At 45.9% G+C, this 23,982-nt stretch overlaps 1 protein-coding gene across 3 annotated transcripts in view; it reads right to left on the reverse strand.

Moving 5' to 3' along the window:
* Positions 1 to 23,982, reverse strand: part of DDX11 (DEAD/H-box helicase 11) — a 71,426-nt gene that overhangs the window by 37,674 nt on the left and 9,770 nt on the right. For all 3 annotated transcript variants that reach the window (XM_075855738.1, XM_075855736.1, XM_075855737.1), the window contains exons 3-10: positions 20,374 to 20,601; positions 17,734 to 17,820; positions 16,844 to 16,992; positions 15,082 to 15,124; positions 13,473 to 13,580; positions 10,719 to 10,806; positions 9,425 to 9,624; positions 8,880 to 9,032 (exon numbers count right to left, since the gene is read on the reverse strand). In XM_075855738.1, coding sequence (XP_075711853.1) covers positions 8,880 to 9,032; positions 9,425 to 9,624; positions 10,719 to 10,806; positions 13,473 to 13,580; positions 15,082 to 15,124; positions 16,844 to 16,992; positions 17,734 to 17,820; positions 20,374 to 20,601 — 1,056 coding nt within the window. The remainder of the gene's footprint in view (positions 1 to 8,879; positions 9,033 to 9,424; positions 9,625 to 10,718; positions 10,807 to 13,472; positions 13,581 to 15,081; positions 15,125 to 16,843; positions 16,993 to 17,733; positions 17,821 to 20,373; positions 20,602 to 23,982) is intronic.

Genomic DNA, 23,982 nt, shown 5'->3' on the forward strand with positions numbered 1-23,982 from the left:
AGTGAAGTCCGGCCAGAAATGGAAAGGACACTTTAATTAGTCTGTGCTTTGCGGCAGAACCCGACACGCGGACAATCACCGACGAGATGTTTAAGATCAGCGGACGGTGGCGGCGGGATCTCAGGCCGGAGCCGCTGAACACCGCGCAGCGCACAATAATCAGCTGCAATTTCAGAAGCCCTGAGAGTAACAGAACACGGGAGGAGCGCGCGGTAATTATGGACAAGGGTTTTAATTGCTGGAAGAAGAAGATGACGGGCAGCGCCTTTAAAAAGTATTCATTCCCCCCCCTGGATTTTAAGTGTTTTATAGTGTAAAACGCCGAATCACATCTCGTGGGCTGACAAAGAAGAGAAAAAAACGAAAAAACATTTCATGTTAAAGTAATAAATCTACACACAAGCAGACTGGATGCAGAAGTGTTCACCCCATCCGTCAGGACTTGGTAGCGCTCAGTCTTGTGGATGCCGCCGTGGTGTGAACACGCGGCTATTTACAGTCTGGCCTGAACCGTCTGGACTTTGAGTTGATCATTTCAAGACATTAAAGGGTTTTTCTCACCGATCCACAAGTTGTGTCAGATGGGTGAGGGTCTGACCAGTGTTCCCGGTAAGGTGCGCGGCCGCGAAGCTTCCACGCTGCACACTGTCACGAGCGGATCAGGGTTGCCAACCATCCGTAAATTTACAGACAGTCCGCAAAAATTGTTTTTTTTTTTTTGCCGTTCGTAGCGTCCGGTAGAAAAAAGCACCGTCCGGGATTTTCCCTCATTCTTCCAGAACTTTGCACTGCCCATGCGACACAATATGTACATGCGCAGCGCAAAGGAAGAGTAGGCCGTGGCTGGGCAGATCTTCAGATTCCGCTTGACTGCTGCGGAATCTTAATATGTGCAGGCCGCTGCCAAGTGAGATCGGTGTCGGGACTGGACCAATCCAGTCACCTGACCTCACGTCAGCAACATGAGGTCAGGTGACTCAGGTCAGGTGGCTGGACTGGTCCACTCCTGGCCGACACCGACCCCAGTCAGAAGTGGAACTCCACTGCATAACCTCCTCGGCTCCTCCTAAAGGGGAGTCACATCAGGCAGAGCGCGGTTTGCAGTGTGGTGCTAAGTACAAGGAGGCTGTGTGGCGCTATCTACAGGGGGTCTGTGTGTGTGTGTGTGTGGCGCTATCTACAGGGGGTCTGTGTGTGTGTGTGTGGCGCTATCTACAGGGGGTCTGTGTGTGTGTGGCGCTATCTACAGGGGGTGTGTGGGTGTGGCGCTATCTACAGGGGGTGTGTGTGGCGCTATCTACAGGGGGTGTGTGTGGCGCTATCTACAGGGGGTGTGTGTGTGTGTGTGTGTGGCGCTATCTACAGGGGGTCTGTGTGTGTGTGGCGCTATCTACAGGGGGTCTGTGTGTGTGTGGCGCTATCTACAGGGGGTGTGTGTGTGTACGGCGCTATCTACAGGGGCTGTGTGTGGCGCTATCTACAGGGGGTCTGTGTGTGTGTGGCGCTAACTACAGGGGGTGTGTGTGTGTATGGCGCTATCTACAGGGGCTGTGTGTGGCGCTATCTACAGGGGGTCTGTGTGTGTGTGGCGCTATCTACAGGGGGTGTGTGTGGCGCTATCTACAGGGGGTGGGTGTGTGTGTGTGTGTGTATGTGTGTGTGGCGCTATCTACAGGGGGTCTGTGTGGCATCTACAGTGGGTGGGTGTGTGTGTGTGTGTGTATGTGTGTGTGGCGCTATCTACAGGGGGTCTGTGTGGCGCTATCTACAGGGGCAGTGGTGTAATGAGGGATTCTTTCATTGATGCCTATAATTGGTGTTTATAACTGTCGTCTCTTTTGCTGCTGGACATGTAATATTTTAGTACATAAAAAAAGTAATCAAAACTAATTTCAAATAAGTTTTCTTCTTCTCTTATGTAGGATGATATATGAGCGTTTACTGGGGGTGTTACTTTTGGTCATCAGATCGCCCACCATTGATGGAGACTCGTCCTGCTCCCTGACTCCCCCGCCCAGGAGCTGCCAAGGCTTAGAGGGAACATTGGGTCTGACTACTGGGAACCCCTCCGATCCCAAGAATGAGGGGTCCCGGGATGCTGTGTGACTGGAGCGGGGCTCTGCATGCTAGTCCATCTGTTCATTCACTTTCTATAGAGCTGCCAGAGATAGCGCTCCCGGACCCCGTTCTGGGAAATGGTGGGGTGCCAGCGGTCAGACCCCCACCTATCAGACAAGGTGATAAATTGCAATGGGAAAAAAAACACAGTTGTTGGTTTTGGTCATTCCCGAGTAACTTTGGCTTGTACTTGAAGTCATTGTCTTGCTTGTTAATCATTCACCCTCCACGTCACAGTTCTCTTGCAGACTGCAGCAGGTTTTCCCCCTGGATTTCCCTGCATTCATTTTATCCGCTACCGCCACAAGTGTTACAGGGCCTGCTGCAGATAAATCCCCCCACAACATGATCCCGCCACCACCTGCCTGCGGTGGGAATATTGTGTCTCTATGGTCTGTCTCACACTATACATAGAATTTTTATGCTATGGAATTTAATATATATATTTTTGTTTCAAATTTATCACCATTTTTAGATCTCGGCTTATTGCCAGGGAGTCGGAACATTTTCTTTTTACATTCAATTTGTACTGATCACAGCTGAGGTTTTGTTACAATGTCTTAGTCTACAAGCACAAAACTTCCTGTCCTGATAATTTGTTACATTTTACTTTCAATGACACATTGTAGGAGTCCGGAGTCCAGACTGTTTAGAACATGATCTAAAAGTGGACACAATTGTAGCAAACCATCAGCTGTGAGAAGTTTTACGGTGCAGTCAAACGCGGCAGATTTTGTTGCAGAAATTTCTGCGACTGAAAATCAGCTCCATTCATCGGCCATGTTTTTTGTAATCCTTGACGAGCTTGATCATTTACAACAGTTTTGGGGTCTTTGCTCCTTTAAGGCAATATTTTGGTAAAGGGAAAAAAGACTAAAAGCGATCTGAAGGTGGAAATGATGCGGTGGGTGTAAAAATAATAGATATTACCCCCTAAGAGTTGTATTCCCGGTGGGGAAGGGAAAGCGTGTTCCCCGTCAATGACTCACTTACATCGCTGCTTATTTTAAATATGAAGCTCATTGGATTTTACCTGCGTTCCCATTCATCTCAATCCACTCATTTATTTTCCTAAGAACGGAGCTATGTCCATGGGTTGAGACTGGTATCGCAGCTCACATCCATTGAAGTGAATGGGGTTGAGCTGCAATACCACATACAACCTGTGGACAGGTGTGGCGCTTTTTGGGCTCATCCCCTTTGCTGTTGGGTTGGGAGACCCTGTACAGTCTCCATTTTTTAAGAGGAATTGTATGGATATGGAATTGACTCAATGGTGATTATAACAAATACCAGGCCCCTGTGTCCGGAGTGGCAAAGCCCGGCACCCTAATGGGGGGCTCATTTTGATCTTTGTTATGGGTCCTCGTCTCTTCTATAAGATTCCATGCATTTCTCATGCCATGGTTTCCTTGCCAGGCTTCCCTGGAGCGCGGGCAGTGGTTGGGGCTGGTGCATACACGGGCACGCAGCGTTGCAGGGCTGTTGTAGCTTTACACAGTCCTTTGTTCTAGACCTTTCTATAAATAAAGCAATTCCGTTGTAGGTTTTCATTCTGGTTACTATGGTTATTATATCCAGGGATATTTCTATAGATCTCTATTGTGTGTCTATGGAGTTTATTATAATAATCGATATGCTCACTATGCTAAATAATACTAGGAAATTAGTATATCTAGCATAGTCTAGAGAATATAGTGGATATACATGACCCAACCAAAACCGAATGAAACCACCATTCTTTACACTGCTGGCTGAATTAGAGAACAGGAAAATGCTGCAAAATAGGAATAGTAAGGATTATATCACTTTGTGACTGAACATCACTAACTCGTAGCCGCACTGTCCGCCGAAATTTGCAATTAGCGCTTGAAGATGTGGTCTTAGACACGGGGGTCCGGATGACTGGCACAATGAATGAAGTGTCGTCTGCGGTAGATAATCAGCACTATAGAGAGTAACGATCTACGCCTTCCTCCAACAGAACAGAAATTATAAAAAAAAAAAATGGAAAGAACGGCAGTCATCTCACCGAGGAACGGAGGAAACGGTCATGGACAGTTTCTTCAATGGCCGACTTTCCTTAAAGGGCAGCCACAAACCTTAGGGACTGTTCACATCACGTTTTGGCCCTACGTTTAGCGAGTCCCTGGCGAGAGCATCGGTAGCACTCTGGCCGGAGACTCCGGGACTGGAGAAGTTCCTGACGTTACGGTTCATATATAGACTGTGATGTAAGAGGCTCCTGCCGTTCCCGGCCAGAGCGCTGGCCAGGGACTCCGTAGTTTAAGGCCTGTGACATCACTTTCCATATATGGACGGTGACGTCAGGGGCTCCTCCAGGAGCGGAATCCCCGGCCAGAGCGCTACTATCCCAGATCCATCACAATTATCATTATGACACTGCTTGGGGCTATGAGAGAAAGGGAGAGGCTAAGGCTCTGTTCATATCACATCAAAGCCTTCCGTCTGGGGTCTATGTCAAGCGTATTTCTGGTCATATACCTCGGACATATGCCACTGTATTGGCATATAGTGGCATCTGTCGCCTATAGATTCCCACCGTAAAAAAAAAAAACTAAAACGATCACATAAAGAAAATAAAACACGTAATTGATAGATCTCACTAAGAAGAATACAAGAGCATCCGTTACTGACAATTATTAGTAATACCGACAGTGAATCCTCGGCAGGTCTGAGCACGCGACACTATTAAAATGCTTCTTGCCAATCCATATGTGCGGGATGATATAAATGTAAATGAAAAGGGAGAGGCGACGCGGCTCTGCGGCGGCGGCTGCATTGAGAAGTTAAAAACAAATACAATTGGTCAAGGAGAATGGCAGGAAATGTTCACTCAGCCAGAAAAGCAATTACAGCTTCATCAAAAATATATTACTTTTCTAGACGGCTTCCAGCTCGTTTTATTTATTCTTTTTTTTTTTTTTTTTTTTTTTTTAATTTATTTAGCAGCTTTAAGGACAGTGACAAACAACCCTGGCAGAATTCAGGTTAACAAGCGGCCAATCAAACCCGTAAAACAACTTTAATAGGAAAGACGAATTCAGAGTTAAAAGGTAAGTCAATCAAATAAAAAAAAAAAGGAAATGCAGAAATCCATAGAGAAAAGTACAACGATTGGAAATCAGGAAAAACGGGGACCGTCGGCGCTGCTTAAGTAGAGATAATTAGACGACCAACTCAGTGGGTAGGAATAGATAAAAGGACTTTATTGTCGACAGGGCTACGCGTTTCGATGCCGAACTGGCATCGGCCTGAGATTTTGCACAGAAAACGTATGTCCGCACATTGCGGAACGGAGCCACTTTACCATCGGTGAAAAAAAAAAAAAAACTGCAGAAGAAAAGCGTATGTCAAGCAGCAACGCATGGACTTAACTTGATGCGACCTTTCCTTTGAAAACTGACGGGACATGGAAAATCACAACCTCCCATCCCAGTCCCATTATAATTAGATACCATGCCTGACATGGCGGTCAAACTCATTAAAAAGCAAATTTCTCACCTTGTGCATCTATGTGAACCCCATTGCGGTACCCACACAAATTTCAAGCAAATTCTTGCTTATGGTTTGTATTGCAGCTGCGTGCGTCTCCACTCAGGTTAAAAGGTGGAAAATGCAGCCAGAATAAAACCGCGATGGGCAGACCATGCTGCGGTATAAAAGCCTCTCACTGCCGAGGACGTCTGTAATTCACCAGGACTCTAAACACTTGGTTAATTTAGAATATAATGGTTAAAGCTTAGATCTTAGTTTCATTTTAAAGTGCAGCTAAACATTCGACAAACTTCTGACGTGTCATAGTGACATGTCAGAAGTTTGGATTGGTGGGGGTCCGAGCACTGAGACCCCCACCAATCGCTAGAACGAAGCAGCTGAAGTGTTTGTGTGAGCGCTCGGCCGCTTCGTGTCTGTTCGGCTTTTTCCAGAAAGCCGATGTACGAGCTCATAGACTTTGTATTGAGTCCGTACACCGATACATTTATTTCCAGAAAAAGCCGAACAGACACAAAGCGGCTGAGCACTCACACGAGACCATCAGCTGCTTCGTTCTAGCGATTGGTGGGGGTCTCAGTGCTCGGACCCCCACCAATCCAAACTTCTGACGTGTCACTATGACGTGTCAGAAGTTTGTCAAACGTTTAGCTGCACTTTAAAGCCTCGGTGCAATATTTGAGAGCAGTAAGAAAGATCCCAGCCTGTTACTGCCATCTCTCCCCCTGTACAGCGTCCAGTGACCCCCGGTGGGCAATACGGGAACTTTCATATTATTACTCCTCTTACCAATGAGAGAGGATATGTGATCTCTGCCACATTTATGTAATCACCCCCTGCACCATTTATCAGCTCCATGATTCGGATGTTTCCCGGCATCTGGATCGCAGAAGATTTTTGGTCTCTTCACTTCTGGTGATTACATGCATGTAGATGTAAGTGACATATATAAACTCTGCACATCCTTAAAGGGGTTTTCCACTTTCTGAAAACTGATGACCTATCCACCGGATAGGTCATCAGTATATGATCGGTGCCTGTCCTACACACGGACGCCGCACCGATCCGCCACTCCGTGCACCAGATGTTTGGAACGACATGCAGCACCGGCAGAACTGCAGCACCGGCTCCTATTCACTTGAATACTGCAGCTCGGCCGCTATTCTTTGACCGGAGCTTCCGGCAATATTGTCCAGTGCCCGGAGGCAGCTGAAGTGGCGGATCGGTGCGGGGTCCAAGTGTCAACATATGGTTAGGGGGTAATATAGGATTTATTTTAGAATTCACGTTTTCTTTGTGTTTGTCAAAAGTGTAAAAGTTGTCATGACAACGAGAGGGTTAAAATACCCAAAGCAGGCCCCAAAATTATTTTTTGGTCCTACAATATAAACGGGAATTCTAAAAACTCAAATTCGCTTTAATGCATCATTTCCCAAGGTGAATACGAACGAAACGCGTAAAATAAAATCGACAGGTGCGAATATGCCCTAAAGTGACTCTCTATGACGGTAAGACACGCGAGCGACTTGTTGCGCCACTTTTTCCCTCACGTAGAAACACGGAGGTAAGAGCTTCCCCGAGCAGCCCGACGTTACGTGGGAGCGCATGCCGTGGATGTGAAGAACCTCAACTAGAACGACAGCAAAATCTAGTAACGTAGAAAAGCTGTAGAGGTGATAATAATTCTATTATATATTATTTCAGACCTATTAATTATCGCCATATTATACGGAAAGGAAAGAATAATCTGGACTTCATTTACACCAGAACGCTTTTTCAAACTTTGTTAAATCTGACAGAGGCAAAAAACTGCCCCCCGGGAATACGAAAGATTTCTAAAGCCAATTACACGGAGCAGAAGCTTTCAGTTACAAATTGTAATTAATAATTTCCTTTTATCTGAGGCATAAAAAAAGATGACCAAATGGGAGAAAATATTCTATTGTAATGAACCGATTACTGCTGTCGGCACTTAAAGGGAACGGCGCCCCCCAGTGGTAGTACAAGGTAGCACAAGGTCAGTGCAAACTAAAGCAAAATCTAGTAAACTGAAGGTTATTAAAGAGTAAGCGTATGTTCACACTACAGCGTCCGTAACGGCCGAAATTACAGGGTTGTTTTCAGGAGAAAACAGCCCCGTCATTTCAGCCGTAACGGCATGTGCAGGCGCTTGAACGCCGCGTCCAATACGGACGTAACTGGAGCTAGTTTTCCATGGAAAACGGCTCCATTTACGTCTGAAGAAGTGACATGACACTTCTTTGACACGGGCGTCTTTTTACGCGCCGCCTTTTGACAGCGGGGCGTAAAAAAAATGATCGTCTGAACAGAACATCGTAAGACCCATTCAAATGAATGGGCAGATGTTTGCCGACGCTATTGAGGCGCATTTTCGGACGTAATTCGGGGCTAAAACGCCCAAATTACGTCCGTAAATAGTGTGTGTGAACATACCCTTACTGCACGTTCATCGATTCCCTGTCAGGCTGAGGACGGCTCTGGTAGAACATCTATATGAGCCGTCCTCAGGCTTACTAGGAGCGCTGTTCATAGCCGAAGGTGCCAAGCGCTGGGCTGAGCACTTCCGCACCTTTGTTTCAGCACCTGGACCCCCACCGAAACTTTTCATAGGTCTCTATGACATATCAAAAGTTTGATGAAAGTTTCGTTACTTTTTAATGGGGATCTTCTAAGATTCCCATCATAAGAATAAACCGTCAATGTATGATCAGCAGAACGAAGAGGCGGCGAGGCGGCGGGACGCCCTACGTAAAAACGCACAATGTAGTATATGTCAAATTAGCAAAGAAAGTAGAATTTGCGAGGAAGGAATTACACTTGGAAACCCCCACCTGCGATTGCCCCCTCCTAAATAGTTCATACCTTACATATTAGAATAGTAATATATGTTGTATTCTATGTTAGAACTTGTCGGTGTATCAGGGGACGACTTTAAAAATATATTCTGACAGTGAACGATGAAGTTGTGGGGAACCCTAAACATAGACACAGGTGACAAACAGAGGGGTGGTGGCGCTTGAACGCCTTCAGAGGGGTCGCTGGAAATCTCGGACATAATTCTTATTCTCATTGGTGCAGCAGTAAGAGAATCGTATCGTAGATTTCCGATTACTGACGGTTTACAAAGCGCCGCAAGACCTTCAATTCAGGAATCATCGGGATTCGGCAATACATTTGTACTTTATGCTTAGGACAGGTAGCTGGGATATTGGTGGGAGACTCACCTGGGCACCCGTCACCTGCGAGCTGTACATGCCGGTAATGGTGTCTATCAGGTTATGAGCTTCGTCAACTATTACTACCTGGTCCTTGAGCTTGATGCCGGACGCCCGCCTGGTGGAATCATGGAGTAGTGTTTGGTAAGGTAGGACCACCAGCTGGAAGACATAGAAAGAGGACATTGTAGGGACAATTGCTAAATATTGGGACGTTTATTCATGATTTATATAGGGAAATAACAGGGATCAGGCTCATAAGGGAGGAAGAAAATGGCAAAATATTTATCATCAAACTCCATAATCATTAGAATTAGAGATACAATCCAAGATGTTAAAGAATGTGCAGAATTAGAATAAAGGGTCTGCTTTTTTTCAGAAACATTGCCACTGTTATCATAGGCTGTGTCTTGCATTGCAGGTCAGACCCACTCACTTTAATACTGCAATACCAAGCACAGCCCGTGGACACAGATGGCGCTGTTCCTGGAAAAAAGCAGACTAGTTTTTTTTCTAATTCCGGACAAAACCTTTAATTTGCGATGTGAGCTCACCTGTGCAGCCGGTATAGCATAGCGGCTGGCATAATACGGGCAAGCTTTCACCTCCCGAGCGCGAGATACCAGCTGTTCGATGTCTTTCACCTCAACAAGAATCTTATCCCGTAAAAACTGCATTTGATCGTAGGCGTAGAACGGACAAGTGAGTCGACTTCCACGTTTCTTCTTCCCCTCTACCTCCTCGCTCTTCTTGTCTGGAACGAAAGAGGGAAAAACAATTCAGTTTGCAAGAAATCTTAGACAGTGAATAGACATTCCTTCCAGCCAGGAAGCGATGTCTATTCACAATCCCGGCACTTTGCTAACGTTTCTGTGGTACTTACAGCACAGCAAAGCGTAATCTCGCTGTAACTGGTCATTTACAGCGTGATCTCGCGAGATTACGCTTTGCTCTGCTGTAAGTACCACAGAAATGTTAGCGAAGTGCTGGATTTGTGAATAGACATCTCGTCCTGGCTGGAAGGAATGTCTATTCACCGTCTAGACACTTCAGTATCGTTAATGTGTCAGTATAAGACAGCACATAGTGATCTAGCAGGATCCCTATGTGCTGAGTAAATGAATGGAGAGGAGTGTATGATGCTGATTGGTCACTGATTGGTCAGCGTCATACACTCCTCTGTACAACGCCCACTTGGCCAATAGTAAAACACGCCCAGTTGTCCATTAAGAAACTAATTAGCATAAAGCTAAAATCGCTAATAACGTGGTGAAAATAGATTGTTTTTCTAAATAAAAAGCATCACTGTCACCGACATTACAGCGCCGATCTCCTTATATAGGGGACAGGGCACTTATAATGTGGTGACAGAGACTCTTTAAATTCTGTCAGCTCTTAAGCTGCTGGTCTAACATGGAGAACCTTCCACAACCTGAATTATCACCATCAATGTAAGGATCGCTCCAAGTTAATGTTTACAGGAAAGAATATTCTAAAAAAAAATCATGAGCAAAAAAGAAAAATAAGCTGGTGATGGAGGCCGAGAGCACAACGTTCCCTATGATATCTGATCCGCAGCTCTGCACCCCATGGACACGTCCCCCCGCAAACTCTCTCTGCCTGTGTTCACACTATTTTCTAGGAGAACAGAATAACGTAAAGAAAACGGTAGCGTGAACAGAACCCAACAGCATCTACTGGCGTTATCAGTCAAACCCACTACCACTAGATCAATAGGGAGAAACAAAGTTATAGGATTTACCCCTTCCCTTATCCACACGTTCTCCCTTCCCCTGCTTGAATATGATGGACGTCTGTAGATTTTTAGCGGTCCTATGTACCACTCACCATGCTTGTTCTTTTGCATCTCCATACAGCGATCATTGATGAGCTGGACGGTGCCCAGGCGCCGCACATCTTCATTTACACACATGTTCTGTGGACAAATACGCCACAAGGTAATTTGCTATACTGTCCACTTCATAATCTACACATCTCATGCTTCGATTTCATTTATCGGTTGTATTAGATACCTTAGATCAGGGTTTACAAAACTGTGGGTCGCAACGCACTGGGGGGGGGGAGGGGGGGTCATGTGAAGTCCTCCGGGGGGGTCAAAAGTCCATCACAGATGGTCCTGGTTTCGACTAGATCTGCGTCCTCAGGACCCAGATACAGTTGAATACAATGCTGTAGCAGGGAGCTGACGGCTCCCTGCTCCTGCAATCACTATGTAATGCCGGCCGTGAGCTGCTGGGCGCAGACAGGCGCAATATAGTGATGTGATTGTGCCTGCCTGTACCGAGTCACACAGAGCACCGGCCGGTGGAGTAGAGGGCTCTCCTCCACGTGGGAACGGGGATAGGGGGTAATTATTTTATTATGTTTTTGTTAGGCACTATGGGGACATTATACTGGGTATGGTGGGCCGGTATGAGGCAATATACTTTATGGGGGGCAGCTACTGAGGCATTATACTGTGTGGTGGTCACTAAGGGTTTATTAGACTGTGTGGAGGCAGCTATAGGGGCATTCGATGTGTGGGGGGGGCAGCTTTAGGGGCATTATATTGTGGAGGGAAGCACTATAAGGGCATTATACTGTGTGGGGGCCACTAAGGGGTCTTTATACGGTGTGGGGGGTCAAATAGAGTACACCACCACTACTGGTAATAAGTACCAAACGGTATTCCCAAAAACGCCAGAATCCCACACTGAAGGTAATGGCTCATATGGTAATATCGTGTATTGAAATTCAATAGACTATATAGACCGGCGTACAACAGTAACCAGAAGGCAGTATACATGAATAAACATCCGGTACATGTAACTCCGTATGGCTAAACGCTTCCCGGCAGCAGAAAATGATTGAAACAGTAAAAGTGCTGACATTCAAAAAAGGAGTCGGGAAAGATGGCAACTTCTGGAGTAGACTTTAGCACGTGTACTTCGCCTCGACACGCGTTTCACTGTGGTATTCCTCAGGAGGCGTGGAAAACCATAGTGAAACACGTGTCGAGGCGCAGTACACGCTATTACCATATGAGCCATTATCTTCAGTGTGGGATTCTGGGGTTTTTGGGAATACCTTGTGGTACTTATTACCAGTATAGAGGTGGTTTACTCTTTTCTGTTGACATTATCTTTATACAATTCTTTTAATGATCTTGAAATAAAACTCAGCGACACATAACAGCGAGATCCCTTGAACCCGTCCCCCTCCCCGCCCGCACAATTATCGTTGTTTTGGATGTTGCAGGGACTTAAGTACCGACATCTCTCTATGAATGATGTTGACATATGAAATGTGGCTAAGTACAGTAGTGGGGGGGGGGGTCCCAAACAAACGTCTCGGCCAAAAGTGGGTCCCGGCCTCAGAAAGTTTGGGAACCACTGCCTGAGATTACAGATATAATATATAGGATTAGAGAAAGAAACATTTAGATACATAATAAAGGCAGGTGTTGTTCTATATCCACTTCCTACCAAGTCTCAGGCCAGATAACCTCGGATTCTCCTTCATCTGCACTTGGATTTTCCGCTCCCCACCTCGGATCATTGGGTTTAATAGTAAGGCTGTTATTAGCATTGCATATATTACAGGGGCGGTGATATTCACCGGTGACAGAGCAGCAATACCAAGTGACAGTTCTGTACGGGGACCAAGTCATTGCTCTAGATCTACTCCCCGAAATGGGGACATTATGTTAAAATGTGCCAGGCGGCCGCATGGGTGAGTGAAAGCGGCGCCCGGGAATATTTATCACTCTCCTTCAGAGATGGTGTCAGCGCTTTATAACTTTATAAAAATAAAAAAAAAGAGTTGAAGAGCCGCCGTCCGGGGCAGCAAACGAACGACTTTTGTAACTGGGAAAGAACTTGGCAGTAAAAGCCTCGTTGACGTTTCTTGTGTTCATCGCGGCCGCATTTTAACGACGCTTCCAAAATAAGAGGCTATTGAAACCCGTTCATGAATAGGAATCCCCTTAGGGTTTTGCAATATCAAAACTAAAGCGGACCACACACGATGTAGATGTGGGCGCCAGCCGTAGTGATAATAGGGATTGTCAGAACAAAACGGAATTAAAATCGGATCAAACACGCAACAAATTGACATTGATCTTGGTCTGACCGTGTGGAAAACTCCTTAATTCACTCAGCTGGAAGGATTGGAGGATTTAGTATCGTCATCATTTAAATGAATCGGAACAGAATTTGATTGTGATTGTGCGGAGGGAAGACATAGACATGTCCTGAAAGAGAATATGAAAGGGGTTTAACTAGTACATGGGCATCCCCTCCCCCTCTATTACCAAAACGCAAAAGAAGAGTCAGTTCTGCTGTTGGCACTGGTGGACGGCAACGTCACCCAAGGCCAACAGCAGAGAATTCATCAGTGTAAACCCTCTGGGAGGAAACCAACAATATATAATGGGGTGTCCAAACCAGACAGGAATACAAAATGAATACATAATCTGTTCTGTTGTGCAACAACCATCGCGATGCCGGGAAAATACAGGAAAACGAGATCACTACTTAGATCAATGTAAAAGTTTGTAGCAGGAGATGAAATAGTACGAAGTGTATTCTGTGTGGCGAGTACCTGCCGAGACGCCAGGGACACCAGCCGGGTCTCATTCCCAAAAGGACTTTTCTGTAATTCACGGACGAATTGGGATAACTGGGAATGAGTGCGGCTGCAATAATAAATCTGTGTGAGAGAAAACAGAAAATGAGGTAACAATATTCATATATATTGTTTTAGGATAGTTTATAGCAGTTCTCAGCAAACTTCAGCATTCCAGCTGTTGATAAACTACAACTCCCAGCATGCCCCGACAGCCAAAGGCTTTATTATTCCAACCAAAGCCTGTCAGGGCATGCTGGGAATTGTAGTTTTACAGCTGGAGTGCCGAAGGATGCTGACCCCTGGTCGACAGTATAAATTCAGGCTATAGTCTGCTGAATATATTCTGAAACATGTCTCCGAGGTGGTGGTTGACTTTAAATATTGTGCTGAAATGAGATTTTACAAGGACTCTTGAATGAGGTTGTAAGAACGGTCTCTACTTGTAACATCAGGTCATTTTTTGGTCCAACATTCTGTGCCGATTCATTTCTTAATATATATTTATCGTGCTCATAGCTCCATTTTTCTGATAGAGATCTGCAAATCCTCTGCATAATAAAAGTCTTTCTACCTTTAGTCACCACTGGGGAGAACTCAGGAGCTGACTGCAAACAGTATGGCATGAGCTCCCCCTAGTGGTGACTGCAAGCAGACAGAATTCTATAATTTTAACGGTAACTAAACGTTCAAACTTCTGACACGTCATAGTGACAATTCGGTAGTTTTGATTGGTGGTGGTCCGAGCACCGAGACCCCCACCAATCGCTAAAACGAAACGGCAGAAGCGCACGTGTGAGCACTCAGCCGCTTCGTTTCTGATCGGCTTTTTCCATAAAGCCGATGTAGCAGTGTACAGGGTCATAGACTTTCTGTTGAGCCAGTACACCGCTACATAGATTTACGGAAAAAGCCAAAAATAAACTAAGCCTCTCAGCGCTCACATGAGCGCTCCTGCCGCGTAGTTTGAGCGATTGGTGGGGATATCAGTGCTCGGACCCCCACCAACCAAAACTACCGACTTGTCACTATGACGTGTCAGAAGTTTGTTGAACTTTTAGTTACCCTTTAACTATAAAAGGTAGGTTATCAAAAGTTGATCAATACAGAACGACGGAACTATTAAAAAAAATAAAAAATAAAAATAAACATTTCTTCAGATCCTTTAAGATTGGACATCCACTTTATACTACGACCTTATAGCTGAATCCATATATTACAGCCATACATTTCTAAAGTATATTGTAAGCCCAAATTATCGGTGCTGGGAAAATGAATGATTAATGCAGGAGACAAGCGGAGCTTTTAAGGTCTGTGCACTCATCTCCATCTATAGGTAGAACGTATATTTGTAGGCGCCATCACATCTGAAGCTTTGCCGGCCATGGAACCCATAACGGAGCGAGTTTACTGACGCGGCACAGAAGGGCTTGTAACGCAGCAGCAGCACCAGGACCAGGACAACGAGAGGAAAATCTTCAATGCTGGAGAGTCCAATGTTGTATTATCCTATTCCCTGCAGGATCTGGCGGGGCATAGGATAATACAATGATCTGATGCTTTCTGCTTACCGCTTACCGCTTACCTTGGTCACATGCTCTTCTTCACAATCCTCCTCGTCATCCCGTCTGACAGCACGAGGAACAAAAGTAAAAACATATTAGACTAACAGGACAGCAGGAAACAGCCGCCCCACCAAACTGGTCTGTTTGTGTCTCAGTCCGACAGCTGGAGGACCCCGGAGCTGGAGGACCCCGGAGCTGCAGGTCTGTCACCCCCAAAGATGTCTCCCACTTGAAAGGTAAATCGGAGGTTCTGATCGCTTGCCAATAAAACGTCAGTCTTATTTATAAAGCGCGGTTCAGTCGTGTCGTTGAAAGATACAACAGACATTTGAGATTCACCTTCAAATTGACAACGTTCTACGGACATACATGCGCGGTCACAGAAAGGGACACGTGAATCAGACCACAACGAGGGATGGAGAAGCTAAATTCCCATCTTAACCTGCAACCACTGTATTATAGCCCGTGACCACCGCACAATAAGGCCCTGTTCACACAGGCAGAAAATTCTGCATGTAAAAATCAGCTCCGGTTTTTATGAAGTGGTTTTGAACCACAGGCATATTTTGCCGCGTTTTTATACCGCTCTATTCAAAAAGGGCAAAAGGAAAAAACACAAGTGGTTTCTGCAAAAAAAAAAAAAAAAAGTCATAAAACGCGTCAGCCATCTGCCATTGATTTCAATGGGGTTTTTGAGGCGGAAAACGCCTCAAGATAGGACACCTCGCTTCTTTTTCCCATGTGCGGTTTTTTTCTGCTCGCAAGGAAAGAAACGCCTCCACCTCACATTGAAATCAATGGGAGGCAATTTCGGCCGTTTTTCGTCGTGGTTTCCGCAGCAAAAAACGCGTCAAAAAAACTCAGTGTGAACAGGGCCTTACTGGTAGGTTTCATTTAAAGGAGAAGTTGACAGAAATATAAAAACAATGGTCACCAAAATATCTGAAGCGCCAGCGCTATATAAGATGACATTACTGCTGTTACTGAGCCGCAACCCGGACCTATTTCTTTATCCATACGTTGCAGATGAGGTGCGGTTGCGGTTTTTTTAACCAAAAACTCACCAAATCGCGGTATAAATGCGTGTGGTTTTAACCGCGACCTCCCTTACAATGGGAAACTTTATTTTTTTTATTTGCAGAGAGTTACAAAATGACCTGTAAATGTAAGAATCTGAGCGGCCCTCATTCACTTCCGAGTTACCTTAATTTCCTATATGGATAGCGACCATTAAAAGGGGGTTGTTCCATGAAGACATCCCCTATTCATATGCCCTATTAGGGCATAGGATGGCACAGAGGAGGGTCCCGTGCTTGGGAGCCCCCCCTCTATGAGCCGGCTCCCGAACGGACATCCATCTATTACATGGACGACTGTTCATCTGAATGGCCACCATGTAATACCACAATTCCCCTGCAGCGGTCGCTGCGCCCGGCCAGAAAAGGCTTCCCTTATAAAATCAGCTTTATGCCGGGGGTGTCGGGCGCCACCATGCCTGCCATGTGAACAGGGCTCTCTGATCAGACATTCCCTTTAATGCCAGCCATTATACTGCTCAAATTGGTGGTCACCGAACTGTACCCAGACCCTGAATTCCCATCTGCCGCTCTCTCTCTCTCCCGAGGCCTCTTCTCTGTAATTCCACAATTATTTTCAGGAAGCCGGAAACTCACGACAACCCGTTATCTCGGTCCTAGCCTCACATAGTGCGAAAATGTGCGGACAGCGCCCAGATAAAAAACACGGGCGTTAGTTTTGTAAAGGTGAACTACAAGGTCATACTCGGAATCTTTCTTCGCTTCCTCGTCGCTCTCATATTCGGCGAGCACCAGCTCTTCCTCTCCTTGGTCCAGGGCCGGGCCTTCTCCTCCAGGGGACAAGATCTGCTGACTGAGCCTTAGAAGACGAATTGTCTCATCGTCCTCCTCCCTCTAGAAACGCAGCAGAAGAAGATGGAGAAAAGAACTTAAAAGCGGAGCTGCAGAATCCACAGGAACAGCCACACATTTTAGGATAAATTATTTTTTTTTGTTGAAAAAAAAAAAAGAGAAAAACATTCCATGTAACATAATGTAGAAGTGAGAGGATGTGATGGGAAAGCCTCAGCCCTGGAGCTTTATCAGAGAAAAAAATAAGGCAGGAATTGTGCCATCTAAACCGACATCCCCCTCCTCGCCATGAAATATACAGCGGTGCTGGGGCCTTTACTGCAGTCCCACTTTCCTACCTTATTCTGGTGACTAACGTTACACTGCCACCTGGTGGTAAAGTTAGGAATTGACCATGCTTTAGAACCAGTTCAGTCTACATTAGGATACCCCTAGGGGTAGAGTCCCGAGTGAGGAGAACTAGAACTAAAAACGTTGGATTCATTCCCAGTTTTAGCTGAAAACAAGTGCAAGCAAAACCTGCATTAAAAAACGGGGCTTAAAGACGCGGTGCCATTGTGTCCCAACATGGAAGTGATAAAGGGGGCGCCCCGCTCAGGACCTCCCTTTATAAGCCGCAGCAGGGAGCCCGTGCATATATTACATGGACAACCATTCATGTAATTGGTCGGCATGCAGGAATGCTGAAGAATGGAAAACGTACAATCAGTGACCCATAACCGAGCACGTACGTTACCCCAATAGGAGGCCATTCATTCCCGGGACGTTCAGTGCGGCGCTCACCCTTCTCTTGGACGCAAACTTCAGCTGAATGTTATGTCGCATCTGCTGCAGCTTCTCCTCTCTTTTCTTCCTCCGCAGCTGATCCTCCTGCAGTTTACAGAGAAAAAAGGCTGAAAACCAGCAAATAACGAACCACATAAAACGGAAAAAGGCGACTACAGGATTGAATGACAATCCACAAAACTAACAGACAGAGGATGAAATTATTTAGCAATAACCCGGTAAATAATCCATCTATTAGATAAAACATCTGGTAATCTCCGACCATCCGACCATATTAAATCTTGAGAAATATCGCGATGATATTAAGAATCCGTAGAGCTCCTCGTGGATATAAGCCGCCAAGTGTGCGTATTCAGGTCAATGGAGAAGTGGCGGCTAAAGACAGAAGGCGCTGCCTCTCACATATATAGGAGGGGGGGGACGGGCGACACATCGAATTTGATTCCATCTTTACCCTGCGGGCGTCCGACAGCCCCGTACACACCGGATCTTACTGGGATCCTGCTGAAAATGACAGGAACCTCCAGCGCTAAACGGTTTTTTTAAGGCTTCGTAAATAAGGTTTTGCACCATAAATCATTTTAATTTGTGTTTAGATTCCTCACCGTTTTCAATGTCTCTGCTTGCTGTAAGTGAATAGAAACATTCTTGATACATCCAGAAAACTAAAAACCTGCGCTGACCTAGTCCTGCCCACGCAGCTCACGGGCTTGTTACAACATACCAGTAAGGCCGTCTTCACATTACGTTATTGCACTACGTTTGACGTATTCGCCGGGATAAGCCCCCAACGAATATGTTAAACGTAGGCGGTGACGGATGCCCTAACAGTGGCCTCCGTCACCATAGAGTGTAGTTGTGTCCGGTTAACGGATACGTCATGAACGCTCATGACCCCGGTTTGTGATGTATACGTTATACGGACACTATTATATTATAGTCTATGGGTGACTATTAGCCCAGAGTCCAGGAGCTCGTAGAGGATTACCTACACTGAGTCTCTAACAAGCTGTGCGAGCAGGAGTAGGTTAGGAGAAGTTTCACTCACTGAGTGTAAACCATGAATATTTCAATTCACTGACAGCAATCAGAAATCTTGAAAGTCATGAGAAACCCAATAAACAGCTCGTCCCCTGTGTGAACAGAATCAGGTCAGAACAGTATTTCAGCCTCTGAATCCTACCAATAATGTTTCCTTTTATTGACAGCAAGCAGAGAGATATGAAATAGGAATCGAAACACAAAAGCTTATAAGAAAGTTAAAGAACTTATGACAATGGTTGAGATTTTTATACTGAAGTCTGGAAATCCTTTAGAAGCAGTAGCGGCAGCGTGATGGATTCTTAGAGTAAAAAAGGGTTAAAACTTTTTTTTTTTCTAAAAATGCTGGTTTCAGGCAACACGTTTTTAGACGCGTTAGCAAATCTGAAGTTGAAATGTATGAGGAAAAGCACTTCCCCGGCTGAAGGGAATAAAAACTCCTGTAATGAACGTGATAAAGTGCGCGGGGTATTAAAAATAGATCGGGAAAAGAAGAAGTTTGGCAGCGCGATGCATTATTTAATGTACAGGATCAGGGGCTGGGAACATATTATTATGACAGAGACCCCTCTAGCAGAAGGAACAGAATATATTCAATTGAATGAGCAGTGAGAAGGTGGATAGTGAAGTAACGAAGTAACTTTTGTTTTTCACGCAACTTTGTCACCTAGATGGCGCTATGGTAAGACAACGCAGTGAAGTCAAACTTCAATATAAACATCGAAATTCATTTGTTTGCTTGCTTATAACTACTGGCAAGTCACAATGGAGCCAAAAATACACCCGATGTACAAATGATATGGATTTAAAACATTATATATTCTGCGTATTGCAGCAATACACATTTAAAAAGGTCGCCACCTACAGGCAGAATGCAAGTACTGCAGCCTCGGAAGGCATCCAGCGGTTAAACGGTCACTAGATCTGTACAGGTTCCCAGGTGAGTCATAAAAACTGCTGCCCAGGACCTGAGTGCGCTACCAGGCTGTGCCAAGGGCCAGAAAAAAACTTCCAGAAACATGTAAGTGAAGTTCGGGGGGATAAAACTTACGTTTTTCCAATGCTCGGCACAACAGAGATCTGAAAGGAAGCTCCAAAACAATTCTTCTCTTTATTGTTAAATGGCAATTTCCATCTAAGACATTTATGGCATATCCATGGGATAAGCCATGTCTGAAAGATGCGCGTCCCAGCTCTGTGACCCCCTACTATTGTCGAGATCAGGGGTCCCCCAACCTCTGTGGTGAAGGAGTTATGAAAACAGCCGAGAAAGTAATTTGGAGGACCCCCATTCTGGACATAGGTACAGGTCCCAAAGCGGACACATGCTTTTACTCAATTATGACATATCCTGGGATATCCCATAAAGGTCTTAGGAATAACCTAAAGTAAAGAGGAAACGTTAAAGGAATTTATACAGATTCTAATATACTTTGTGTAGCAGTTTTCAAAATCTCAGCTTGTAGTCATTGAACGGAACGCTTTGAAACTGTTCACTTGGAAAGGCTGTGAGTCTCATCTTCTGGAAGTGTTAGTCCCATTAATAGATTCCCATGCTATTCAAATGATTCATTATCCCATAAATTAAGGCAGCACCTTTATCTTGTTCTTCACGTCCATCTCTTCTTTCTTTTGTAGGAATTGGGTCACCCAGTCGGGCTCTGACACAGATCCAATTACTGCAGATGTGGATCCGTCTGTCTTCTGTTCTCCATTTTCTTCTGTCCCTTCTGCCGCCAATGCCTGGGCCTCCAGCCGGCGCTTCTTCTCTTCAAAGTCCCGCAGCCAAGCCAAGGACCCGCAAATCAGACTCAAGGACTTACCCTGAAAATACCCAACACTCAGTATTATTAAAAAATGTATACAGAATTAAAAGAGAACCTGTCAGCTCTCCTGTGTGGTGTAGTATAGAGGAGCTGTCAGCTCTCCTGTGTGGTGTAGTATAGAGGATCTGTCAGCTCTCCTGTGTGGTGTAGTATAGAGGATCTGTCAGCTCTCCTGTGTGGTGTAGTATAGAGGATCTGTCAGCTCTCCTGTGTGGTGTAGTATAGAGGAGCTGTCAGCTCTCCTGTGTGGTGTAGTATAGAGGAGCTCTCCTGTGTGGTGTAGTATAGAGGATCTGTCAGCTCTCCTGTGTGGTGTAGTATAGAGGATCTCTCAGCTCTCCTGTGTGGTGTAGTATAGAGGAGCTGTCAGCTCTCCTGTGTGGTGTAGTATAGAGGAGCTGTCAGCTCTCCTGTGTGGTGTAGTATAGAGGAGCTCTCCTGTGTGGTGTAGTATAGAGGAGCTCTCCTGTGTGGTGTAGTATAGAGGATCTGTCAGCTCTCCTGTGTGGTGTAGTATAGAGGATCTCTCAGCTCTCCTGTGAGGTGTAGTATAGAGGATCTGTCAGCTCTCCTGTGTGGTGTAGTATAGAGGAGCTGTCAGCTCTCCTGTGTGGTGTAGTATAAAGGATCTGTCAGCTCTCCTGTGTGGTGTAGTATAGAGGAGCGGTCAGCTCTCCTGTGTGGTGTAGTATAGACGATCTGTCAGTTCTCCTGTGTGGTGTAGTATAGAGGATCTGTCAGCTCTCCTGTGTGGTGTAGTATAGAGGAGCTGTCAGCTCTCCTGTGTGGTGTAGTATAGAGGAGCGGTCAGCTCTCCTGTGTGGTGTAGTATAGAGGATCTGTTAGTTCTCCTGTGTGGTGTAGTATAGAGGATCTGTGAGCTCTCCTGTGTGGTGTAGTATAGAGGATCTGTCAGCTCTCCTGTGTGATGTAGTATAGAGGATCTGTCAGTTCTCCTGTGTGGTGTAGTATAGAGGAGCTGTCAGATCTCCTGTGTGGTGTAGTATAGAGGAGCTGTCAGCTCTCCTGTGTGGTGTAGTATAGAGGAGCTCTCCTGTGTGGTGTAGTATAGAGGATCTGTCAGCTCTCCTGTGTGGTGTAGTATAGAGGAGCTGTCAGCTCTCCTGTGTGGTGTAGTATAGAGGATCTGTCAGTTCTCCTGTGTGGTGTAGTATAGAGGATCTGTCAGCTCTCCTGTGTGGTGTAGTATAGAGGAGCTGTCAGCTCTCCTGTGTGGTGTAGTATAGAGGAGCTGTCAGCTCTCCGGTGTGGTGTAGTATAGACGATCTGTCAGTTCTCCTGTGTGGTGTAGTATAGAGGATCTGTCAGCTCTCCTGTGTGGTGTAGTATAGAGGAGCTGTCAGCTCTCCTGTGTGGTTTAGTATAGACGATCTGTCAGTTCTCCTGTGTGGTGTAGTATAGAGGATCTGTCAGCTCTCCTGTGTGGTGTAGTATAGAGGATCTCTCAGCTCTCCTGTGTGGTGTAGTATAGAGGAGCTGTCAGCTCTCCTGTGTGGTGTAGTATAGAGGAGCTGTCAGCTCTCCTGTGTGGTGTAGTATAGAGGAGCTCTCCTGTGTGGTGTAGTATAGAGGAGCTCTCCTGTGTGGTGTAGTATAGAGGATCTGTCAGCTCTCCTGTGTGGTGTAGTATAGAGGATCTCTCAGCTCTCCTGTGAGGTGTAGTATAGAGGATCTGTCAGCTCTCCTGTGTGGTGTAGTATAGAGGAGCTGTCAGCTCTCCTGTGTGGTGTAGTATAAAGGATCTGTCAGCTCTCCTGTGTGGTGTAGTATAGAGGAGCGGTCAGCTCTCCTGTGTGGTGTAGTATAGACGATCTGTCAGTTCTCCTGTGTGGTGTAGTATAGAGGATCTGTCAGCTCTCCTGTGTGGTGTAGTATAGAGGAGCTGTCAGCTCTCCTGTGTGGTGTAGTATAGAGGAGCTGTCCGCTCTCCTGTGTGGTGTAGTATAGAGGATCTCTCCTGTGTGGTGTGGTATAGAGGAGCTGTCAGCTCTCCTGTGTGGTGTAGTATAGAGGAGCTGTCAGCTCTCCTGTGTGGTGTAGTATAGAGGAGCTGTCAGCTCTCCTGTGTGGTGTAGTATAGAGGAGCTGTCAGCTCTCCTGTGTGGTGTAGTATAGAGGAGCTGTCAGCTCTCCTGTGCGGTGTAGTATAGAGGAGCTGTCAGCTCTCCGGTGTGGTGTAGTATAGAGGAGCTGTCAGCTCTCCTGTGTGGTGTAGTATAGAGGATCTGTCAGCTCTCCTGTGGTGTAGTATAGAGGATCTGTCAGCTCTCCTGTGTGGTGTAGTATAGAGGATCTGTCAGCTCTCCTGTGGTGTAGTATAGAGGATCTGTCAGCTCTCCTGTGTGGTGTAGTATGGAGGAGCTGTCAGCTCTCCTGTGTGGTGTGGTATAGAGGATCTGTCAGCTCTCCTGTGTGGTGTAGTATAGAGGAGCTGTCAGTTCTCCTGTGTGGTGTAGTATAGAGGATCTGTTAGTTCTCCTGTGTGGTGTAGTATAGAGGATCTGTGAGCTCTCCTGTGTGGTGTAGTATAGAGGATCTGTCAGCTCTCCTGTGTGATGTAGTATAGAGGATCTGTCAGTTCTCCTGTGTGGTGTAGTATAGAGGAGCTGTCAGATCTCCTGTGTGGTGTAGTATAGAGGAGCTGTCAGCTCTCCTGTGTGGTGTAGTATAGAGGAGCTCTCCTGTGTGGTGTAGTATAGAGGATCTGTCAGCTCTCCTGTGTGGTGTAGTATAGAGGAGCTGTCAGCTCTCCTGTGTGGTGTAGTATAGAGGATCTGTCAGTTCTCCTGTGTGGTGTAGTATAGAGGAGCTGTCAGCTCTCCTGTGTGGTGTAGTATAGAGGAGCTGTCAGCTCTCCGGTGTGGTGTAGTATAGACGATCTGTCAGTTCTCCTGTGTGGTGTAGTATAGAGGATCTGTCAGCTCTCCTGTGTGGTGTAGTATAGAGGAGCTGTCAGCTCTCCTGTGTGGTTTAGTATAGACGATCTGTCAGTTCTCCTGTGTGGTGTAGTATAGAGGATCTGTCAGCTCTCCTGTGTGGTGTAGTATAGAGGAGCTGTCAGCTCTCCTGTGCGGTGTAGTATAGAGGAGCTGTCAGCTCTCCGGTGTGGTGTAGTATAGAGGAGCTGTCAGCTCTCCTGTGTGGTGTAGTATAGAGGATCTGTCAGCTCTCCTGTGGTGTAGTATAGAGGATCTGTCAGCTCTCCTGTGTGGTGTAGTATAGAGGAGCTGTCGGCTCTCCTGTGTGGTGTAGTATAGAGGAGCTGTCAGCTCTCCTGTGTGATGTAGTATAGAGGATCTGTCAGTTCTCCTGTGTGGTGTAGTATAGAGGAGCTGTCAGATCTCCTGTGTGGTGTAGT

Source organism: Rhinoderma darwinii, chromosome 3, assembly GCF_050947455.1.
Source record: "Rhinoderma darwinii isolate aRhiDar2 chromosome 3, aRhiDar2.hap1, whole genome shotgun sequence".
NCBI lineage: Eukaryota > Metazoa > Chordata > Amphibia > Anura > Rhinodermatidae > Rhinoderma > Rhinoderma darwinii.